The following is a 23026-nucleotide window of genomic DNA, read 5'->3' as shown; positions in this document are numbered from 1 at the left end:
AAAACCCTAATAGTAAACAACCCATTTTAAAATTTAAAAAATAAGAATAATGTGTATGTTGAGTTAAGATTAGATAAATAGAATGAGCAATTGGCACTAAATATAGATAGTTTAGGGAGTCAAAAACATTTCCCTAATATATATTATTTGTTCTCTCATCGCCAATTTACTTTATATATGTAAGAACAACAAGTCTCATCAAGAACTCCACTATAATTGTATGTTCTGTAACAATATTATTATTTCCGATTAGTATATATATATATATATATATATATATGTGGTCGATGATTACTTAATTATGTGGATGAAGTTTGATGGAATCTTCAATTTTCTTTTTTTTTTCAAAAAAAAAATAGAGTTATTAAGATTTGCGGAAGTACATATTTCAAAGGAGTTGATGTGATTGTTAAAATTTTTCCAGTGTCTGAAATGAGGGATATATAGTTGTACGAATAATAATTCATGCCCCCACAAAATAAGAAAAGGGCAACAACTCATATCATTGAACAATAGACTAGTCCTTACTCTTTGCTAGTACAGTTGTTAATTTTCATGTTAGGTGTTTCTTCGCACATAGTATTTAATGTGATTAATTATTTTATATCTAATTAATCTGTTCATGAATAATTTAAAAATAAGAGTATAGGACACATTTGTCTTTAAGATATAAGCTAACATTGAAATTGGAAAGACACCAAAAAAATTATATTATAATGGTCAATGGTGGTTTCAGTTCTTTTCCAGAACTATGTGGAACTTTAATTGCAAGCAATTGTTTAGATGTTCCATATCTAGCTAGTTGATGGAACACTTTACACCCAACTTCTAATTTGGATAAATTATTAGATTTTTTTTTGAATTTAAGTAAATATTACAGCTTAAAAATGTGAATATAGATTTAAAATTAAAAAATTCTATTAAAATAGGACACAAATAAAAGTGCATTATACAAATATGAGTCACACTTTTTTACAGATTGCGAAAAACAATTTTATCTGACATAAAAATTATTTCATAGGTTACAAAAAAAAAAAATTCATTATATGTGTGTCTGTGAGTTTTGCGAAAAGTAATTTTTTATTTTATTTTTTTTTTCAAAAAGAATTTGTATAATACGCTTAAGATAAAGTGAAGTGTTTATGATGTTCTAAAGAAATCTTAAAATCTATGTCAGGAATAATGTTAATTTCATCAACAATAACCTTATGTAGTTGATGTTCTAAACCTTATTCAGAAGATGTCAAAGTTTTCATCTGTTGGAAGGAAGCAATTGAATTACAATGTTCAACCTAGCTTTAATTTGTTTTCATGCAGTTTTAAGATCAAGCAAAGAATAATTGAATAGTACAAAGCAAATTGCACTTTAAGAAGGGTGTTAAAACAAAATTTCCATTAAGATTTAAGAAGGTTTTTTTTTTTAAATTACAATAACATAAACAAGAAGAATACCTTAATCATTAGAAAAATAACATTCAATTTTGAATCTAACTTTATGTAATTGGTCAATAATATATGAAGATAGGGAATTATAATGGATCTTCACTTTTTAAAGTACATAATGATAAGTCCATGTTGCGTCCCCTTTCATCCCCCATTGTTGTTTGGGTCCGCAATCCAACATTATCAATAATTGCTTTTAATTCCATATACATATCATATCATATATGTGCTATATATTGTGGTCGTCGTTTTTCTCCTTCATTATTAATATTAATATTTTTAAAAACCAATTTTCTCTGTGTGTTAAATTTCATTAATAATGTGCCTTGGCTTCTAGATTCATAACTAAATTCATGTATAGTTTGTGTTCCAAGGTGGAATGTAAAGATGGGTCATGGGTGTGATACTATGAGACCAATGACTGAATGAGTTTGTAGGTTTTTGATGAATTGTTAGTGGTGGTATCCGTAAAAATATTTCAATTATCTCAAAAAATAATAAGAGGAGAGATGATTGTGAGATAATATTTAAATTGGCTTTTAAAGTTATATTTACGTTTTAATTTGATTTTAAAGTTTTAGTTTATTTAATTTGATTCTCACCTAATTCTATTCCTGTCATAGACAGTTAATAGTCTGTCGAGATAGACGGATCACTACCATGTTAAACACTCTAACGATGGTAATTAAAGTTTTTTTATCTTAATTTACTCTCTAAATATCTTTAAAATTCTTAAGTAAAATTAGGATTAGGGTCTTAATAGAATAAATTGAGGTAAAAAAAATTTTCAATTGTCACTTTAGATAACCATTAAAAAATTTAGTAGAATACTCATTAATCAATATCAACACATTAATTAATAGTTTTGTGACAAAAATAAGATCAAAGACTAATGAGTTACGAATATTAAATTGGAGAACCAAATTAAACAAATTGAAACTTTGAAAATCAAATTAAAGTGTAAGTATAATTTTAGAGGCTAATTCCATTACTAACTCACATTTAATTTGTGAAAAATGTTTAGAAAAAGAATGAGAGTTTGATGAGAGTGTATGCAAAATGAGAACTAGGATCTTAATTCGTAATTTAGGAGTCTTAAAAAATTATTTGAGTTCTTTTATATTTTTTTTGGACAAATTTTAAATAGAAACGTATGATCTAAATTACTTAAATGAATTTAAATGTTAAAATTGTTTGGACATAAAAAATAATTCTTTTTCTTATTGCTAGATGAAAACTCAAAAAGAGTTACAAAAACAAGTATCACATGATAAGAATCTCACATCATCAAGCATAAAACTAAGCTAACAAAATATTAAAACTTAAAAGTGAAGAGGAGTAACTGAAGTTACTATGTAAATTATGTTTATATAAATAAGGTAAAGTAGTAATTTTATTTTACTGAAAACATTCCCATAAGCCCATAGGAAAATAATGGGCAAACCCACCTTTCACATGAGTTTAAAATTGGGGGGAAGAGGATTTAATTGAATGTAATATTTGATATTTCTGAGAATATTTTTTAGGAATTTTGAAAAGGAACTTTCAACTAAACACACACTATGAAATTCTTCTAGCATAAAAGCTAAAAAGTTTTTGTGATTATAAGAAAAAACAAAACCCTTATGATCCACAATTATAATTGGGCTTGTAGTGTTAAATTGGGCCACATGTTCCATGATAGAATATTATGCTGTTTTAGAAATGTAGACAATTGCCAATGAGCCGTAGCTCACACGGCATTCCGCCCCTTCCTCATCTCAAAGGTCTCGGGTTCGAGTCCTACCAGCTGCAACCGAGAAGAAAAATGGGTAAGTATATGAGGTATGTGTGGGTGTGTATTGTGTACCTAGGATTGGGGGTTGTCCAATCCACTGGGGTACCTAGGATTGGGGGTTGTCCAATCCATCGACCAAAAAAAAAAGAAATGTAGACAATTTTTTTCCGATGACCAAAAACACAAAAACAGATTTTTTTTTCAAATTGATTTTTTAAGTTGTATTTGACTAGTTTAATTTAATTGGACACCAAAAAAGAGAGTAACTTAATTCAATAATAACAAAATATGAGCAACAATTTACATTTTAAATGTTCAGTATTAAACATAAGAGAGGTATATTTGCAAGTTTACATCATTTGAAAATATAATAATTGTTATAATTTATAAATGTTTGGTAATTCTTAACGATTTTAAATGAACACCTTCATATTTCATTCATTAAAAAATCATGAACATTCCATTTACAGGGAATTCAAAAAATTCAATCTTTGTCCATTACTATAATTGTGTAATTCATCAAAATACACATTCAAAAGCAAGTCAACTTCACAAGGAATGAGGATTTTGCTATAGAAATGAAAAAGACAAGGATACCAACAAAACTAAAGCATATTTTTTAGGATAAAAAGAATTCATGTCTAGGCTCAATCTAGATACAAAAGCTGGAACCTAGAAGAGCCAAAATAACAAGTAATTAACAATATATAACTTATCCTGTTACCTGCAAATAAATTAAAAAAAAAGGAAAAAGAATACACAGTTTTTCTTTATGATTCACATTCCATTAGCATAAGCTTTTTGTGCAAACATATCCATCAGTTTGTTCACAACTTTAAGAGATAACACAAGAACAGCAAAAAGAATTGTAAAAGGATACTCTTGTATTGAATCTAAGAAGCATTTAATGTGTTTAACTAGCTATTATATATTTATGTGTATCACTATCAGTCTATCACTACACATAGGATTGAAAACATCCATAAGACCATAACAAAATTCAAACCATATCTATTGAATCCATAAGAATGTCTCTTTCTTGTTATTTGATGTTGCAGCAATCAGTAAACACCATTAGCAGCCGAAGTATTGGACGAAGGCGATTGCTGCTTTCGGCCTCGAGCATTAAAACCTGCAAACCAAGCAACCCTCATAAGCTGCAAACCAAGAATTAGCACCCACCAGCAAACCAGCCCCCTAATAGTATGCATCATCCATGCCGGCACACCAAGTTCGGCTCCGAGCTTCAACCCCCTCATTAGCTGCAGAACACGGTAGGACTCGTATATGACTGGGGTAACGAGCCAGACCGGTGATTGCCAATGCCAAGTCAGTATCTCAGTCAGAACCTGTACTGACAATAGAAGAAGATAAGGTCCAAATAGAACTAACGACGAGATGAGAGGAAGTTGAGGCTGCAGAATGCCCTTATCAGATCCAAACATCAGCAACATTGGGATGATGAATCCGGTTAGAGTAGCAACTATGTTCCAGAACCGGTAGCTGAAGGGTGCCTTGCTGTTGCATTCTTGCATTGGATTCTTCGGACGCGAAACAGAGTCAGCCATGAGGAGAAAAAGGGTTGCGCCGAGGTTAAAGATGCAATCAAGTCCAACCAAGGAAAGTAGGCTTGCTATATTGGGACCAAGAAAGATTGAGGATATTGGTAACCATAACGTCGGCACCATGCCGGTTGCAAGGAGAATAGAAGGACCTAGAAGCCACATAGGCCACTTGAAAAGCTGAAATTGCATGCCTGAGTGATTCTCAGTCTCTGCAGATGCTTCGGCATTTTCTGTAATCGATTCAGCTGTTTTACTAGGATCAAGAGTTTCAAATATATTGGCCGAACTTGGCAAGAACTTATCACTCTGATTATCTGTAGGAGCATAAGTGAAAGGTGACGGCTCCCACGGAGTCAACTTTGTGCAGCATATGCTTGATTCTTTTATTCGAGTATGAGGAAAACTAAGTCCCTGGAGTTGAAATGCTTTTCCAGAGTTTAATAATATCAGGCTTCTATGATGTTCCTTCCTGTTAGTTGATGTGTGTATTTGATAATGAGTTTGAGTTAATGATGCCATTCCTATATTCATTCTTGACTTCAGAAAATCCAAATGATTATGCGCTTTTGCCTATAAAATTAAGATATCACAGACTAATAAACTCAGTGTCATACAAAAGCATATATAATATTCTAAGATCATAATACAAGTTTCTAACACAACAACAAAAAGCAAATTACTGTTGTTGAAAGAGACATTGAAAAAATGTATCATAAGACCTCAATTTTCTGGGGCAATGCTGCAAGTTAATGCATTAATTCATTGAATATTCCTTAATCCATATCAGTTCTTATGATTAAGCACTCAAAGCTCCAAGGAAAATTTCATCAAGGAATGGTACTACATTTAGAGATAGTTATATGATTATGGTCCCTAACATATAGTAGTCAACATTTCTCATTCTCATGACTCGAAATCTTAAAATTACACAATCAAAATTCAAACCATATTATCGAAGTTACACTTGTTTGAATGTAAAACTCCAACTAATACATGGTGCCAGATCAATGTCCTATTCACTAATGCTAAATATAGCATACAAAGGACAGGTTTTCCAAATTAGAATGGAGAATTTTCAATTTACTGAATTTCAGTATGCTTCAATCTTTCCTTCTATTGTGTTTTACATTTTGCCATTCATTCCTAACAATCATATAGGACCGTTGGGAAAACGCATTAGAAACTTGGTCGGATTTCATAGCAAAGTATCTTTCCATATCTCATATTTATGTTTAACTCAGTATTTCTCATATTTATGTTTTACCTCAAAATGTTTAAAAAGAACAAGAATACTAGATAATGAATAAGAGAACACTTCCTCAAAAAGCTTATTTTCTTTTGTCTTTTATGGTTTTCTTCTATATGTAAAAAAAATGCAATTGTTTGTATTGGATTGAATGCCTATCAGAAAGACAAAGGTAACTACTGACTGTAAAATTACAAACTTATTTCCTTAAGATTTCTCAAATCTACATCTAACATCAGGAATCTGGAATCAGGATGATAAGATTATCAAATCCTAATGGTAATTTTGACTAAACAATGCAAACAATTTCTACAGTATAGTAAAAAAATCAAACAAGGATTCTAATCATAACCAAATTTTCATACCAATGTTAGAATATCAGAGCTTTATCCATCAACTTCAAATCAAAACTCCAAGTTCCCCACTACCATAAAATGGTAGAGTATCAATAACAATTCATTTACACACACACACACACAAAAGAGGCGCAAACAAATCCAGCAAACTTGTTCCAAACTTTCATTGATTTTTGCAGTGGAACATATAAAGGGTAAGCAAAAAAACCATTCAAATATAAAGATTCAATAAAAGGGTCAACATAAGAGGTTTGGCATCAAGTATCAACCTCTGAAGAAGCATAATAATGGGAAAATAGAAGGGGGAAACAGAGAATAAAGGGTGAAAATGGAAAGTGACCTTTATGAGGGGAACTGGGGTTTGAGCAGTGAGCAGAGCCAATCGAAGGATTTGAGGAAGCGAATTGTGTCCAAAATCATTCGAATCCGTTGATCATAGAAAGCTTCAGAGACTGACACGTGAGGTCGAAGCACGAACCGGAAAAACGATATATCATCAATCATCAAACGTGAGTGTGTTGCCTGTTGGGTGGAAAAAACTCTTAACTCTCTCTCTCTCCTTTTTTTTTCTTTTGAAAATTGTCAAAAATTTTAAACATATTTTTAAGTTTTATTTATTTTAATTTTATTTTTAAAATTTTTTATTTATATTAAATATATCTTGACATTCAAATTTTTAAAAAATTTAAAACCAATTCAATAAAAATACATGATAATTATATTTATTTGTTTTTATTGAAAGTTATTCTTATAAAATTATTGTTAAATTAATCATAATTATTTTAAAAATTTAGTTGTTAGAAATATATTTGATATAAATTAAAAATGTTTAAGATAAAATTAAAATAAAATAAAATTTAGAATATTTTTAAAATTTTTAACCATTTTTAAGAACAAAAATATATTTTATTTTTAATAAAAAATTAAATTTTAAATGCAAGTTTATATGTGCTAAAATTGGACTGACTAACAAGTTCCATCAAAAATCAGTGAACCGGTCCGTCTAACTGGCCACTAAGCCGAGCTATTTTTCATTACATTTTTTTTTAAAATATATAACATATGCAAATTAAGTTATATTTTTAAATTTATATTTATTAATTATAATTTAAATGGTTGAATCCGTGATTTATCAGTTGAATTATTGAACTAATAATTTGCTAAGTTTATTTTTGACAATTATGTACAAAATAATACGTAATTTAATTTCTAAACTTGCACGTGAGTTTTAATTTAGTCTCTAAAGTTTCAGTTGTTTCTATTTAGTTTCAAAATTTTGTAAACATTACTTAGTTTTCGACGTAACATTAATGAAATACTGACATAAACAACTAAATACTACACACATAAAACATCTTTTTTATTTTGACACTCAAATAGTCCAAAACAACATCGTAAGTGATGTTTATTGAAATTTTTTCTCCCAAAGCAACCGATAGACATCATTTTTGGGCTATTTGAGTGTCAAAATCAAAACTGTATCATTTTCCAGATTCTAACGTGACATTGACTATCTATATCAGTACTCTATTAACATTTATATGCCAGAACTGTAAAGTTTGAGAACTAAATAGAAACAATTAAATTTTAAAGACTAAATTAAGAATTACATACAAATTCAAAAATCAAATTGAGTATTAACTCTTTAAATCTATTATGGTTATAAAAATTTTGATATCCATAAAATTATTTATTCTATTCTTAGCTATAATCTGTAGTCTTTAGGAATTAAATCGAGACAAAAAAAATTTTTTTACTTATCAAAATAATTTTTGTATTATTTTTTAAAAATTATTTTGATAATTTTAATTATACAAATTTTAATATCATATTATAAAATTATTTATTTCATTCTTGTATTGGTATTGTTTTAAAAAAAAATATCTTTCAAATTAATTTATAATAAAAATGATGCGGAGATTTGTTTATCATCTATGAAACTAAACACTTATATAAGTAAATTGATAAATTAAAAAATATTATTTAATCATTATTAAATTAAGATAGTCTTAGTTAATACATGATATAAGTTACGAAATAAAAAACAATTATATTCTTATTTTATTGATTTATCAATTTTCTCATTTTATAATGTCAAGTGGTGGTTCATGTTTTATTATTGCCACTCAAAATTAAGCATGGTATTAAGTAGCTAGTCTCTCTAAAAAACTAACTTTTTATAACTAATAATCAATGACAAAATAGAGAGCGAAAAATTTTTTTTAGTAAAGATAGAAAGACTCAAATCTGTAACCTCTTAAATAAGTATGGAAAAATGATATTATTTGAATTATAATTTGTTTCACTTTTACTTACAAATAGTAAAAAATTGAATTTTAATTTGGGTATCCATCTCGTTTCTATAATTATCAAAATTTAATAAATAAAATTAAAATTTAAAATTTATATAATTACCATCTCATACATAATATATATTAGAGTAAAAATTTAAAAGAAAAGTATAGAGTACCAATATATTATCTGCTAATTTATTACCAACAATAATTAATTATTATATTTTAAACACATATATAAAGAGACACATCTAAAAAATATATATAAAGACACTTTCATTAGACACAGCCATAAAAAAAATATTTTTATTAGACACATCCACAAAACACTTCCATTAAACACAATTATAAACAAGAGCTGGTTTTGTTGATAATAACGTAGCGGGATTGAAACTTGAATATTATACAATATTATTAATTATTTTATTAATTATTTTAGATATATTATATATATGACGGGACGAAAATGACCTAAATTAAATCTGATTTCGTCCCTTTCCGTCTAAGATCTCGCTCTGGTAAAAATTCATCCAGTACGGAGTGAGTATCTGTGAATAGGGGTGAATGCGGATCGGATATGGCCAAAATTTCGATCCGATCCGCACTAAAATCATCGGATCGGATCGGATCTAATATCCGCAGTTTTTAAGATTGGATCCGATCTGCACATTTGTGGATCGGATCGGATCGGATATCGGATGTATCCGCAAAACTCAAAAATATTTTTAAAAACTTATTTTTATTAAAAAATTATCAATAAATTCATTATTTCTATTTTTTAAAATATGTTTACTCTTAAAATAATATTAAACATATTTTTCTTAAATAATATAACATATACGATAATTATTAGTTGAAATAAAACATAAAAAGAATATTTATTTATTTATTTTTTTATTTTTGCGAATACGCAGATATGCAGATACCAACACAAAATCCGCAATCCGATCTGATTAGTGTGCGGATCTGATCCGATCCGATCCGATAGCCTTGCGGATCGGATCCATATCCGCAATTTTTGGATCGGATTCGGATAAACACCGCGGATATGCGGATCGGATCCGATCCATCAACACCCCTATCCGTGAATTCGAGTATTGTCATCCTAGTTTGGAACTGGGAAGCCTATCTCCGATTGGAGAGTTCACAATTTTTGTGGATAATTTACTAGTCAATGTTTCGAATAATGAATTGTTTCATATGTTCAAGTGGACAACAAGAATAAATAATATTTATTTGGCACGTAAGGAAAGATATGACCAGATCCATCGATTTGCTTTCATCAGGTATACTACAAAAGGAGGGCATTAAAGGCCATCAAGGAGGTGAATAGAATGCCATTAAGGAGTAAAGAGATCTTTGTGGGTGAGGCTAAGTATAGGAGGAAGATTGATGTCCGGGAAACAACCACTACGCACGATGAAGAAGCCAGGGAGTCTCCTGATGAAAAACAGAAAAAAATTAAAGAAAAGGATATTGAGGTGAACGAGAAAGGAAGAGTTTTCTTGGAATACCATGGAAGTGAAGAACTAGAAGTTCAGAGAGAACTGTTGGAGTTGGGATAGGATGTGGTGGTAATGATGCCACAGGGATTACGGGAGGCAGAGCATGACAAGGATAGAAAGTTAATTGCCGTTAAGAATTTGGATGAGTGGCATGAGGTTTTTTTGAAAATGCGAACGGATAATCCTTTGGTGTATCTGACAGTTATGGTGAGTGCAGAATCTATGGGATCTCAAACAATCAATAACGAAGCAATCTCTGAAAGAACGGAGACTCGGGAATAAAAGATAAGAAGGGGTTAATTTGGTGTTGAACAAAAGTTCAATTGGGGCTGGGTTGAAGCATATAAGGCCCAATATGTTAGTGGAGTGCGGCAGCGAAGTGGCTGTGTGATGCGACGGAGAGTATGTCATTGTACGTTTTAAAAGAGCCTCCTTGCTGGCTGCTGCAGGCAACGGTGAAGAGAGAGGTGTGGCTGGTCGTGGAGTTTGCGAAGGGATTGATGCCACATTGAACAGTGCTGACGAGGCAGGTCTGGGAGCAGCGCGGAAGTCAACTGCTAGTGGCGGAGGTGATAATGTCCGCGCTAAGCATATCGTGGAGGGCATGGAGGAGTGTGAAACCACTGATGCACCCGACGAGTAGAATCAAGCCAGAAAAGAGATTGTCGGAGGTGTGAAGAATTGTTTGAATAGCACAGCGGAAGGAAACATTCTACCAAGTGTAGTTAATGAGATCCATGCTAGTTTGGACGGGAGTGGTAAGCAACATGTTGGCATATGTCTGATGAGGGGTGATGCAGTGTAGGATTCAGATTTTGAGGATGAGAATACAGTGGTGGAGGAAACTGGGTTGGAGGATGAAGGAGATGTAAAGAACTTGGAAGATTCAGGATACTTAGAGCAGGATGCAGACGATGAAACTAATCAAGATGAGCATGGAGGAAGTTTGGATAAAGATATGGCTGAAAATAGGGCTGCTTGGGATCTGGTCAGGAGCTGTTTTGTATGACAAGGATGAGGACATTATGGCTATTCTCCAAACTCAGAATGAAGTATTGGCATAAAAAGAAGGCAAGCAAAACAGAAAGAGAAAGCAAGAAGGGGTTGCCCAAAAACCAGAATAAGGTGTGTAATAAAGTTTTTAAATGATTTTAGTTCGTGGAATGTGAGGGGTTTAGGGTGTGTTAGAAAGTGAAAAATAGTAAAAAATTTAAGCGTAACAATAATGTGAATATGTTAGGATTGATAGAGATAAAGAAGAAGGTGATTACTAAGTTTGATGTAGTGTAATTGTGGGATAATGATGCAGTGGGTTTGAAATTTGTGGGATCGAAAGGTGCTTCCAGAAAATTATTAATAATGTGGGATGATATGATATTTAGGTTGAGTAATTGTTACAAAGGGGAGAGATGATTGTGTATAGAAGGGGAATTGATAAATAATAATTTTCATTTGTACGGTTTACTTGGTGTATGTGCGCATATAAGGGAAGAAAAGCTTGCTGTGTGGGAAGAGTTGAGTTTTTTATCGGGAATATGTCAAGTAATCAAGTTCCTCTTTGCTACATAGGTGTCTTCAATGAGGTTGTGTAGTTGGAAGAAAGAAAAGTAGCTAGTGTGTTAATAGAAATATGAAACTGGTGGATACAAAACTGAATGACTGTAAATTTACGTGGTTCAGAAGTCAATCGTGCATTCGAATTGATAGAATGTTGGTGAGTTTGATTTTATTGTTATCATTTGGAGCACTTAATTAAAAAGGAATGACAGAATCTTCAGGAATAAAGAAATAGGTATTGCGAGAGTAGTCAATAGGTCGATTAGCTAAAAATTATAAAGAATGAAGTGATGTTTAATCTTTTAGGTTATTGATAATATTTGTCAAAACTGATTAAGAATTAGTTTATTTTATCTCTTTAGTGCTTTTTCGTTTATGCTTTATTTTATTATGTTGAGTTTTTTAGTTAAAAAAAAAACGCAGGCTGAAAAATATAAAAGACGTTCCATTGATTTTATTTAAGTTGTATTTAGTAGTTCAAATGAGTATATCATTCATAGTACCACATTGATGTTTAGAAAAAATAAAATAAACATATGTTTAGCTTCGTAAAAATATCTATTTTAGTCATTTAAAATTCAGTTATGTTTAAAATAGTATGTATTAAGGGAGTTATTTCTATAAAAACGTCTAAAACGTCTTTTTTTAAATATATTTTTTAATAATCTACACTTTCTTCAATCTATTGGCTTCCCTGTATCAGCTACTCAGATAAAGACACCTAAAACATCTTTTTTTTAAGATATTTTGTAGTAATTAAATATATAATCAATTAAATCGTGTTATTTTTGTCAAAATTAGACCAGACAAATCAGTTTGGCTAAAAAATTGATGAACCAATTTTTAAATCAATTTGAATTAACATTTTTTATAAAAATAACCACAATACCCCTATTATAAAAAATTACTATATATATATTAATTTTGAGAACTCTAAATCATAATTTTTCTCTTCTTTTTATGTCGTCAAAAGATTAAGATTTAGATTTTCAAAATTAATAATATATATAATAGGAGTATTTTAGTCATTTTTTATAAAAGTACTATTATAGTCATTTTCTATAAAAAAATATTAATTTAGATCGATTTAAAGTTTGGTTCACCGATTTTTCGACCAAATTAATTTGTCTGGTTTAATTATGACAAAAATAATATAATTTAATTGATTATATATGTTAAATTTAAATTGTTAAAAAATATTTAAAAAAAAATATTTTAAATATTTTTATTTGAGTGCTAATATAATTAGGATACTATTATGTAATCTCAGTAGAAATAATTTTAAATAAATGGAATCTAAGAATAGTTTAACTAAAATAAACTTCTTAAAGAATCATTTGCTAAATTATTTTTTACAAAAAGTTATACTTATATTCTATCAGAAGCAAGGATGTGACATTGATCTCGTCTGATATGTATGTCTATTGTGTTCAACTGTGTTTTAATAAAAAATAAAAAAAATTTCTCCACAATACACGTTTAGACACACTTAAATACTATCATGTATCATCATGTNGAGTTTTTAAGAAAATTTTTTTTTAGTTATTTTTTTTTTAAGATCTTATAGAAAAATAAAAGTAATTTTATATTTGGATATCTTATACAAAAAGATCCTTTTATCTATCAATTATGTTTGGGTATAACAATATAAAAGTACTTTTTTGTTTATTTATTATATGAAAAATATCTTTTATTTTTTAAGGAAAGAAGATATTTAAAAAAAAATGTAAATTACATCTTCTCAAAATTTTTTTTTTATTTTTCGTCGAAAAGAAATACAAACAGAACTGTCACAAGAAAATACAGACGAAACGCAGACGGAACCGTTACAAAAAGACGCAAATGGAACTGCCATGAGAGAACACAAACGGAACTGCCATAGAACGCAGATGGAACTGCTGTGAGAGAACGCAAACGGAACTGAAAGGGAACGAAAACTATATGATTTCTTCATGAGAATAGGCAAGTTGCGGATGACAATGGTGTTTGATCATTCGACTCGAAAAAAACACAAGATAGAGAAAATAGGCTGTCGGCTATGAAGCACGGACACACTCCACTGAGTTGCCGTGTCCGTGTGTCGGACACATTTCGAACATGACACTTACCGACACTCGTCCGACACGCGTGTTAAAAAGTAAAAAATTCTTCTCCGGACAAGTTTGGACACACCTAAATACCATCACGTGTCAGTGTGTCTAATCTTATTCTTAAAATAAAAAATATTTTAAATACTTGATATAATTAAAATAAGACATTAAAAATAATTAAAAAATTAATTTATATTCTAATATCAATAAAATATCAAAATATTATTACGATTTATCTAAAAAATATTTTATTTTTATATGTATGCATGCCTTCATATCTTATAAAATTTTAAAATTTATGTATTAGAATATTCTATGTCGTGTCATGTCCTGTGTCTATATCTGTATCCGTGTTCGTGAATTATAGCTTATATTATATTCTTTGCGTACATCTAGCAATAATAATAAACAAACTAGTACATCATTCTATTTTTGGAGTAACGGTGAAACTTGGTCTCTAAAGATAGAAAATGAATTGATTTAATTCACCAAAAAATCGATAATAAGTTAATCTAATCCCAAAAATAAAAAAATATAGACAATGGGAGTAAGTTAGTTATTTTTTTAAATCAATTTCCTTACCAACATCATTTGTTTAATGTGACAATTAAGTGTCACTGTAACACGTTTATTTTAGGTATTTTAATCTTTAAAATTTAGTGTTAAAATTAAAATTATTATTAATTTTTTTATTTAAAATGGTCTTTAATATTATATTTAAAATTAAAAAATAATTTTAATATTAAATATAATATTAGAAGACTATTTAAAAAAATATATAATTTTAATTTTAACTCCAAACCTTAAAGATGAACATAGTATTTATTCAACTTTATATTTAAATGTTAATCAATATTTTTCCTTTCTCAATTTTACATACACACCCTAATAATTCCCAATTAGTTATTGGATGTCTTTTTTTCTTTCTGTAGTTTAAACAACCCCTTCTTTCGTTTGGTGTCCAGTTTTTGGTTTAAAATGTGACTCTATTTAATTGATAACTTATGTAGAAAACATAAGGAATTGGAATTGAACTTCAAACAAAGTATGAAATAACAAACACACAAAAGAGGAATATTTATTTGCTAAAAGTAACCTATTGATCGTAAATCTTTAAATCCCCATGTATCGATAATTATATTATTGTTGCGCATGATTTGGAATCAATTTTTCATTCCAATAATGTAGACTATTCTTTTTTTTTTCTCCTCAAAGGAATGTATTTTATTGCATTGAAAGATTCAATTATAAAAAGACTCTGAGGTCATAGCAGCAAAACATCTAATAGAGGGGCATTCCCAATAGAAAAGTAAAAAGGAAATTTCTGAAATATAAGAAGAATAGAGTGTCTTAAAGAAAGAAAGGGAATAGATTTAATTTTACATACGATCAAATTTGGATATAAAATAAAATTATTTATATATTTTTTAAAGGGTTTCTAAAGGGCTTGCTTTACTTTGCAATGAGTATTGAGTAGGGAGCGAGGTTGCGCTAATAGCTAGGCATAGGAATAAAATACATAATTTTTTACTTGTAAGAATTAGAAACAACAATATTTAGTATTAATAGCAGCACAGTATATAATACTCAAAAACAATGAAAAGTTCACATAAATAAAAAATAAAGACAAGCTAATTCACTAAAATATTTAATATAAAAAAAAATTTAATGTAAGAACTAAAAATTACGAGTTACCAAAATTAAGAAATAGTTCTCTTATAATTATGTCATGGGATTTGACTATATTTTTATGTTAGTTGTCAATTTTCTTCTTTTATCCGAACTTGGGACTGACTATGTACCGCAAGTGTAATATAGACGGAATTAAATAGTTCTCTTATAATAATGATAAATAAAATTAAGAAAATCATAAATTACTACATAAAATGTGTATACAAGAAGTCAAATAAATAAAATTAAGAAAACCATAAATTACTATATAAAATGTGTATACAATAAGTTAAATAACTTAAACTTCAAAACTTACAAAATAAGAATAAAAAGATAAAAATACCATAAAAATAAAATTGTTGTGTGTAGCCAATATTTCTAACTACATATATTAAATTGAAGATCAAGACGGTAAAAATGAAAACTAGTGTCTGAAACATACTATCTAAAAACTCGATCTAAGGGTTACCGAATCTGCAACAACCAATTTACAGAGACAACTTTGTATATATGCAAAAATAATTTTTACTCTTCCCTTTTCTCTAGTATTTGATATTCTTCTTGCAAATGAGACATCTCACTCTCGATCCTAATTCACTTTAACTATTTGAACTTTTTCTCCACATAAAAAGAGAGCCCAAAACATCCAACAGGTAGCTACCATCTTTGCGTCGTTCTTGGTGGACACAGAGACATTCTGTGGGCTGAGTTGATGGCGGTCGCCATGGCGGATGTGATTCTGCAGTGGCCGGTGGTGTTGTGAACACCATATAGGGTTTTGAATTAACGTATAGTTCTTTTCATAAAATCTAATCATTCCAAAATTTAAACTTATAGATAAAAACATATAAATATTTAGAGTAACTGTTATGCAAATTCGCTTGCTAAGCAATAATGTATGTGGTCTGCAATCACGCTTCATCTTTTTCACGCTGATGCAACTGGCGTGTTCTCTTGGGCTTTTTTTTTTATTATTTTTTTAAATTTTTTTGATGTATAAGAGAAGAAGGGTTTATAAAGTTTTAACCTTTTTCACAAATAAAACATATTTGTAGAGCTTTCTTTTGTAGTGGACATGGTTTGTTTTCATTTATTATTTTGAAAAATTAAATTTATTAGGTAGGAAATTAATTTTTTCGGTGTGTGTCATATTATATATCTTATAATAATAAAGTGAAAAAAAATTATAATCTTAAAATAAGACTTTAGTTTTATTAATATTCCTTAGACCTTGTATATCATCCTTATCGTTTTGGAGTTTTTTTGTATTTTCATGTTGTTCACCTTAGAGCCTTGATTCATGAACATACCCTAGGGTATTACCCTAATTGATTCTAGGGTTTGAACATGAATACCATAAAGGAATAAAGTAGCTCACAAAAAAAAATCAATTTATCATTGAAGTAAATGGATTATAAATTTATAATAACTAGTTACTTCAGATTCCAATTTTTTTTTCAAAGATACAAATAAATTGTGAAGAAATAAACCTTTATAATTAATATTACAAATTAAATAACATCCTCAGCACATCAAAATAGAGAAACGTACCGATTTAATAACAAAAGGTTTTAGATAACATCAGCTACTTGATCAGCTATAATGTTGTTGCTGGAAACTTGCTTGCTCTTATGAAGATTGTTTAACTTCAAGAACAACTCAAATATCCAATATATCAAACTTTTGAGAGAGTGATAATCCATTAGTATTATAAGTATAGATCCCCAGATGATGAGCACAGTCCATAAAAGTATTGGGTGCAACATGATGGACAAGAGAGATGCACATGAAATTGATCCAAAAATTAGGAGGACAAAGCTCAAAATCTTCCCCTTGTAATCACCTCTAGTTGAAGATCTTGATTCCAAGCACGGCGCAGTAGAAGCATCCAGCCATCAAGAAGGTTTGAATCTGAATCGAGTTCGTCACCCATGGTGATTTGTTCTTGTTTTGATACTCAAGTTGGAGCATCCCAAGAAGGAGTGAATCCAAAAATATGAATATGGCATGACATGGGATTGTAGAGTTGAAGAACTCTTCATCATCATCACTTGATGCCGGGGAATCAATGCTATATGTAATAATATGGACTATAATAAATTAATAATAACAATCACGTCTAGTTGGTACCACACGTTTTGAAGCGATGTTATAAACTTATAATAATTTAAATATTAGCTAGTCTAGGTTAATTGCTCAAACCACTAATCATTATTAATATGTGTGTTGATAATGGTTTTGAAAATAACGAAGCACATGGTTGTTATAATAATAATAATAAATAAACAATAGTCTTTCTTTAATCCTAGCCCTTATTTAATTCTTTGGCTCTTGCCTTTTTGCAGAACCAAAGGAAAAAGATGAGCTTGGGTTAGCAAAGAATAACAATAAAGAAAGAGGAAAAGCAACAAATAAATAGCAAGAATCAAATCAATGAAATGATATACTCTTTAAGATGGTTAAAACAAATTAAAAATATATGTATCTTAGAGAAAGTGGGTGGAACACTAACCTTGAGTGCCTATTATATTTTAGACGGCATGAGCATCTCATCACAAACTTTGATAATTTCCTTTGGTTTAGGGTTGCAGCCATTTTAATTCTTCTGGTGGGTTTTATTCTGCTTATTGAGATATTCACTTCCTTATTATGAATATCTTCCACTAAGCTGATCTCGTTCATATTGATATAAAACAGCAAGGAACAACAAATTAAAATGACACACTGATCTACCTATGATCTCTTTATCATCTTCTGAATATCATATCATTCAATGTTAAAACCTTCCGAGACAACAAACAATGTGCCTTCGTTATACATTCATCTCCAAAGTCCAACAAGATGGGGTCCACTTTGTCTTTTCTTTTGTTTGCTAGGAAATTTTGTTTGGTAATTTACTTACATGCATTATTACATTAACAGCCATTACCCAAATCAGTACTAAAAAATTTAAAAAACGAACATTTTAATTTTTAAAAATAATTAATACGTAAATTAATTTTTAAGATTTTATTTTTATAGATAAATTAGTCTTTAATTTATTTTTTAACAGAATAATTATTTAAATCAGTCTCCAAAAATTTTAAAAGTGAATATTTTAATCCCAAAAAAATTAACATACAGATCAATCTCCAATATTTTTTTCGTTAGATATAACAGTTTTTCATTCAAACAAAATAAAATAAAATTTTTCTATTAAAAGAAAATATTTTAATTTGAATTTCAAAGCATCATTACTCAACTTATTTGTTTCTAATGAAAAAGGTAAAAGTAAAATGGACGGATGACTATTATGTCTGACAAAAAAATGTTGGAAATTAATCTGTGTATTAATTTTTCTTGGGGACTAAAATATTCGCTTTTAAAATTTTTGGGACTGATTTGGGTAATTACTCTATCGAAAAATAAATTGGAAACTGATCTAGTAAAATTTTGAGGATTGATCTGTGTATTAATTTTTTTTAAGGACTAAAATATCTTTTAAAATCTTTGGAGATTGATTTGGTTAATTACTCTTAAATTAATTAAAGATCTAAATTACACGTTTACAACAATTCAATTTTTTTAGGGTAAAATACATAGATAAAATAAATGCAGTTCAATATTATACAATTATCCTAAATAAAGAATGGTTACATGCATATCTCAATTCAGATTTAGTTCTATATAAATCGAATCTATTTAATTCGATTTACATTTTTACTATGTAAATCGAATTAACTTGATTCGATTTTCTATATATACTATATGAATAGTAATATAAATCGAATATAGTTGATTCGATTTACTACTTTTGCAATATATACATGTAAATCGAATTTAGCTGATTTGATTTAGTGTTGATACTGATTATTGACATTTATTAATTGTTTATTTATTCTATATTAACTTTAAAACATAAATGTCAATAAAAAATACCCTCGTTAGATTGAAATAAAATATATAAAAAAATCAAAACGAATAAGAATAAAAATTGAACTTTTATGTTTTAATTTAAATTTCGAAAAATCTAAAAAATCATTACCGAGGGACTTTTAATGTTAAAAGAATTAATATAAAGTATAGCCCTTCAAAGTAATATAAGAATTAAAACTTGAATTTTTTCAGAGTTAGAAGTAACATAATTATACAATATATATTAACCAACTATATTTATATAATGTGTAATTTGAGAAATAATTAAAATACTATATCAATTAAATTATCCTTTAATTTGTGACATTAAGTATAAAACTTATGCTTTGATGATTTTATGTTCTAAAAAATTCAGGTTTAAGTTTAAATTAAAAGTGTTAGACATATTCGTTTTGTTTAATGGAATATTCTGTTAATTTTAGCTTTTTTGTCATGGTAGAGACTTAGTTACAAAATCTGATACGGTATAACGACCTAATTGAAAAGAAAAAAAGTATAGGGACTTAATTGACGAAAAGAAAAAAAATATAGGAACTTAATTAAAAATTTAGTGAAACTATAGGGACCGACAGAATAATTAAACCATTAATAACCATAACAATACTAGTTATAGATTATATAATTTGTTGCATGTGCCTTAAATAACTCAAAATTTGCTGTGTGTGTGAAGGTTTGCGGCTGATAATAATGTATACTTTGAATTCGTGCCTAAGCATGTTTTGGTTCGTGATTAGGTATCTAAGGATCTCCTCAAGGCCAACACTAAGGGAGGAACCTATGTGTTTGATCAATTATCTATGTCTAAGAATTTTCTTTTCAATATTGCTGATTACACTCGATCTTTCAATACTTGTAATAAAGATGCTTTATCAAACATGAAATTCTGTTTCTAGTCTCAATTCTTGTAATAAAAATGAGAAGTTTGATCTCATGAATTCAAGCATTCTATCTTAATTGCTAATTTCAATAAATATGATATCTATGAATTATGTCACAAACGATTAGGACATACAGCCATAGCTACTATCATTAGAGTATTAAAGCAAGGTGGTATTTCATTGACTCCTAATAATGTTCCTATTAGAGTGAGTGAAACTTGTACTAAATCTAAAATGAATGTTGTCCCCTTTTTCCCTCTGAAACTACATATTTTGCACACTTACCTTCCCCATCACTTCTATTAACAAGGAAGTGTTATAACTTATAAGGAGGGATATGAGTATTAATGAGATAATATAAGATGAGAAGACATCATATTTAACTTAAAATTTTAAAATAGTAGGTTAATGTGTCTCTTATTTTATAAATTTTTCACTCTTTCTTATTTTCTTTGAAATGGGACTAACTTAATGTGTCCCTCATCCTATAAACTCCTTACTCTTTCTTACTTTTTTTGATATGTGACTAACTTTATACACTCCTCACACTTGCAACATTAACAATCTCCCCCTCAAGTGCCTCTAGCTCCTTCACAACATATGGGTATTCGTCCATCACACCGTCACAAAACACTGCAGGACACGCCACCCAGACCACACTTACCGGGAAGACTTTCGATGCTTCACCTTAAATACTCTTTAAACTAGACCAATTAACCATCGGCTCTGATACCATCTGTTGGGCCGCCGTGGAGAGCTCTCGACCACCGAGGAGATTTTGGGGAGAAATCAAGTGAGATAACATAAGATGAGAAGACACTACATCCAATTCAAAACTTTAAGGTAATAAGTTAATGAGTCTCTCATCTTATAAACTCTCCACTCTTCTTTTTTTTCTTTGATATGTGACTAACTTCATTCACTCTTCACACTTGCAACATTAACAGTTACCTATACAATTTTGAGAAGACTCTTTTACTACTGCTGTATATTTGTTAAATAGACTACCTACATCCACATTAAACAATATTTCACCATTTGAGAAACTTTATAACAAGAAATCAGACTATAGTCTTCTTGAGATATTTGGCTGTGCTTGCAATATAAATAAGAAAATTTTTGTTTCTAGATTATGAGAGTAATCATCATGGATTTAAATGCATGACTAAAATTAAGGTTTTGAAAACCGGACCGGACCGGTCGGTTCGACCGATTTAACCGTGAACCGATGACACAAGCGGTCCGATCCTCCTCTAATAACCGCTAGACAAAAAATTGCTTGAAAATCGGTGAACCCGCAGAAAACTGGCTGGTTGGGCCGGACCAGTGACCGGCCGGTTCTTTTAAACGGCGAAGTTTTTGTAATTGTTTTAAAAAATAAAAAATTGAAACCCGACCCGACCCAGGACCCACTCGCGAACCCAACCCCCCTTTCTTCCCACGAGCCCCATTCGTTCATCTTAGTCTCACAGTGAACCCTAGCCCTCCTCCTCTGAACTGAAGCATTCCCAGGCTCCCAGCCCAGTAGCCTTCCATCATCACCGCGGTCTCAGGTCGTCAGTGCCACCGCCGTCGCCTGGTCCTCAGCACCAGTAGCCCTCCATCGTCGCCTGGTTCCCAGCCCAGTGAACCCTAGCCCTCTGAACTCTGAACTAAAGCATTCCCAGGCTCCCAGCCCAGTAGACCTCCATCGAACCCAGGTGAGTGAGTCGTCGTCTTCAATGTTCATCTTCTCTGAACTTTCTCTGCTCATCTTCTTCGTTTTTCGTTCCTATGCTCAATTTCTGTTTGTTGGTTAGTATAAGAAATAAATAACCTAAAAATTAAATTAATTCTGGTCTTCTATTTTATTGTATTCCAATTGCAATTTCTGTTTGTTGGTTAGTAAGTTTTTTTTATTGTATTCAAAATTCACCCTCTGATACAGAAACATAAAGACAATGAAGAGGGCTACTGGTGTTTTAGTGTTTTGCACTTTTGCTGCTTTGTAATTGTTGACTAGTTGAATGATGTAGCAAATTGTTAACTGGCTTAATGCTGTTTTGCACTTTTGCACTTTTACACTTACTCTATTTTGCAATATTGTTGACTGGCTGAATGCTGTAGCAAATTGTTAATTTGTTACTCTGTTTTGTTAATGTTGGAAACTTACTCAGTTTTGCAATATTATTGACTGGCTGAATGCTGTAGACAGAATTGCTGTTGGAAAAATTGTTAATGTTCATTGTGTTGTGTTGTGGGCTTGTGGCTGTTTTTAATTTCATATCTGTTTTATTAATTTCAGTTATGAAAAATAGTATTAATCAAGAAGCAACTATTGATAACAATGCTTCTGTGAGTAATTAATAACATGCCTGTTAATACTCCTATTTCGAATGATGCTGCTAATCCTAATTCCCGTAGTGCTAACGATAGTCAGTCACAAGGTTCTTCTAACCTTAGGGGAAAAGCAGATTTAACTTGGAAATATGTTGCTCTACAAATGGTGAATGGGAAACCACAATATCAATGTTTATTTTGTCTACAAGTTTTCAATGGAGGTGGAATTCACAGGATGAAGAAACATCTAGCAAAGATTACTGGAGACATGAAAAAATGTCCTAAAGTTCCATATGATGTGGAAAAACAGATGGAAAGTTTGTTGAAAGAAATTCATACCAACAAAAAGAAAAGAAAAGTAAGTTTTGGTAAAGAGGGTGGTGATGAGGTAGAGGATGCAATTGATGAGG

The 23026-nt window shown here is 29.9% G+C and overlaps 1 protein-coding gene across 2 annotated transcripts; it reads right to left on the bottom strand.

The window, feature by feature from the left end:
- Positions 1-4079: 4079 nt before the first annotated feature.
- LOC107475469 (uncharacterized) lies at positions 4080-6904 on the bottom strand. 2 transcript variants are annotated; one of them, XM_016095112.3, is made up of 3 exons: positions 6728-6904; positions 6397-6455; positions 4080-5355 (listed from the first exon to the last, which is right to left on the bottom strand). In XM_016095112.3, exon 3 carries the CDS (start codon positions 5314-5316, stop codon positions 4282-4284), a length of 1035 nt encoding a protein of 344 aa, XP_015950598.1. In that variant the 5' UTR covers positions 5317-5355; positions 6397-6455; positions 6728-6904; the 3' UTR covers positions 4080-4281. The 2 variants fall into 2 exon arrangements, with proteins under 2 accessions (XP_015950598.1, XP_015950597.1); XM_016095111.3 differs by lacking the exon at positions 6397-6455.
- Positions 6905-23026: the final 16122 nt, after the last annotated feature.

This window comes from Arachis duranensis, chromosome 2 (genome assembly GCF_000817695.3).
Source record: "Arachis duranensis cultivar V14167 chromosome 2, aradu.V14167.gnm2.J7QH, whole genome shotgun sequence".
NCBI lineage: Eukaryota > Viridiplantae > Streptophyta > Magnoliopsida > Fabales > Fabaceae > Arachis > Arachis duranensis.
Note: the sequence above shows the minus strand (reverse complement) of the source record. Positions and strands in the feature narration are given on the sequence as shown.

What these genes read in the sequence shown, in the direction of transcription:
- LOC107475469 (XM_016095112.3), bottom strand. Translation starts at nt 5,316, where the DNA reads ATGAATATAGGAATGGCATCATTAACTCAAACTCATTATCAAATACAC.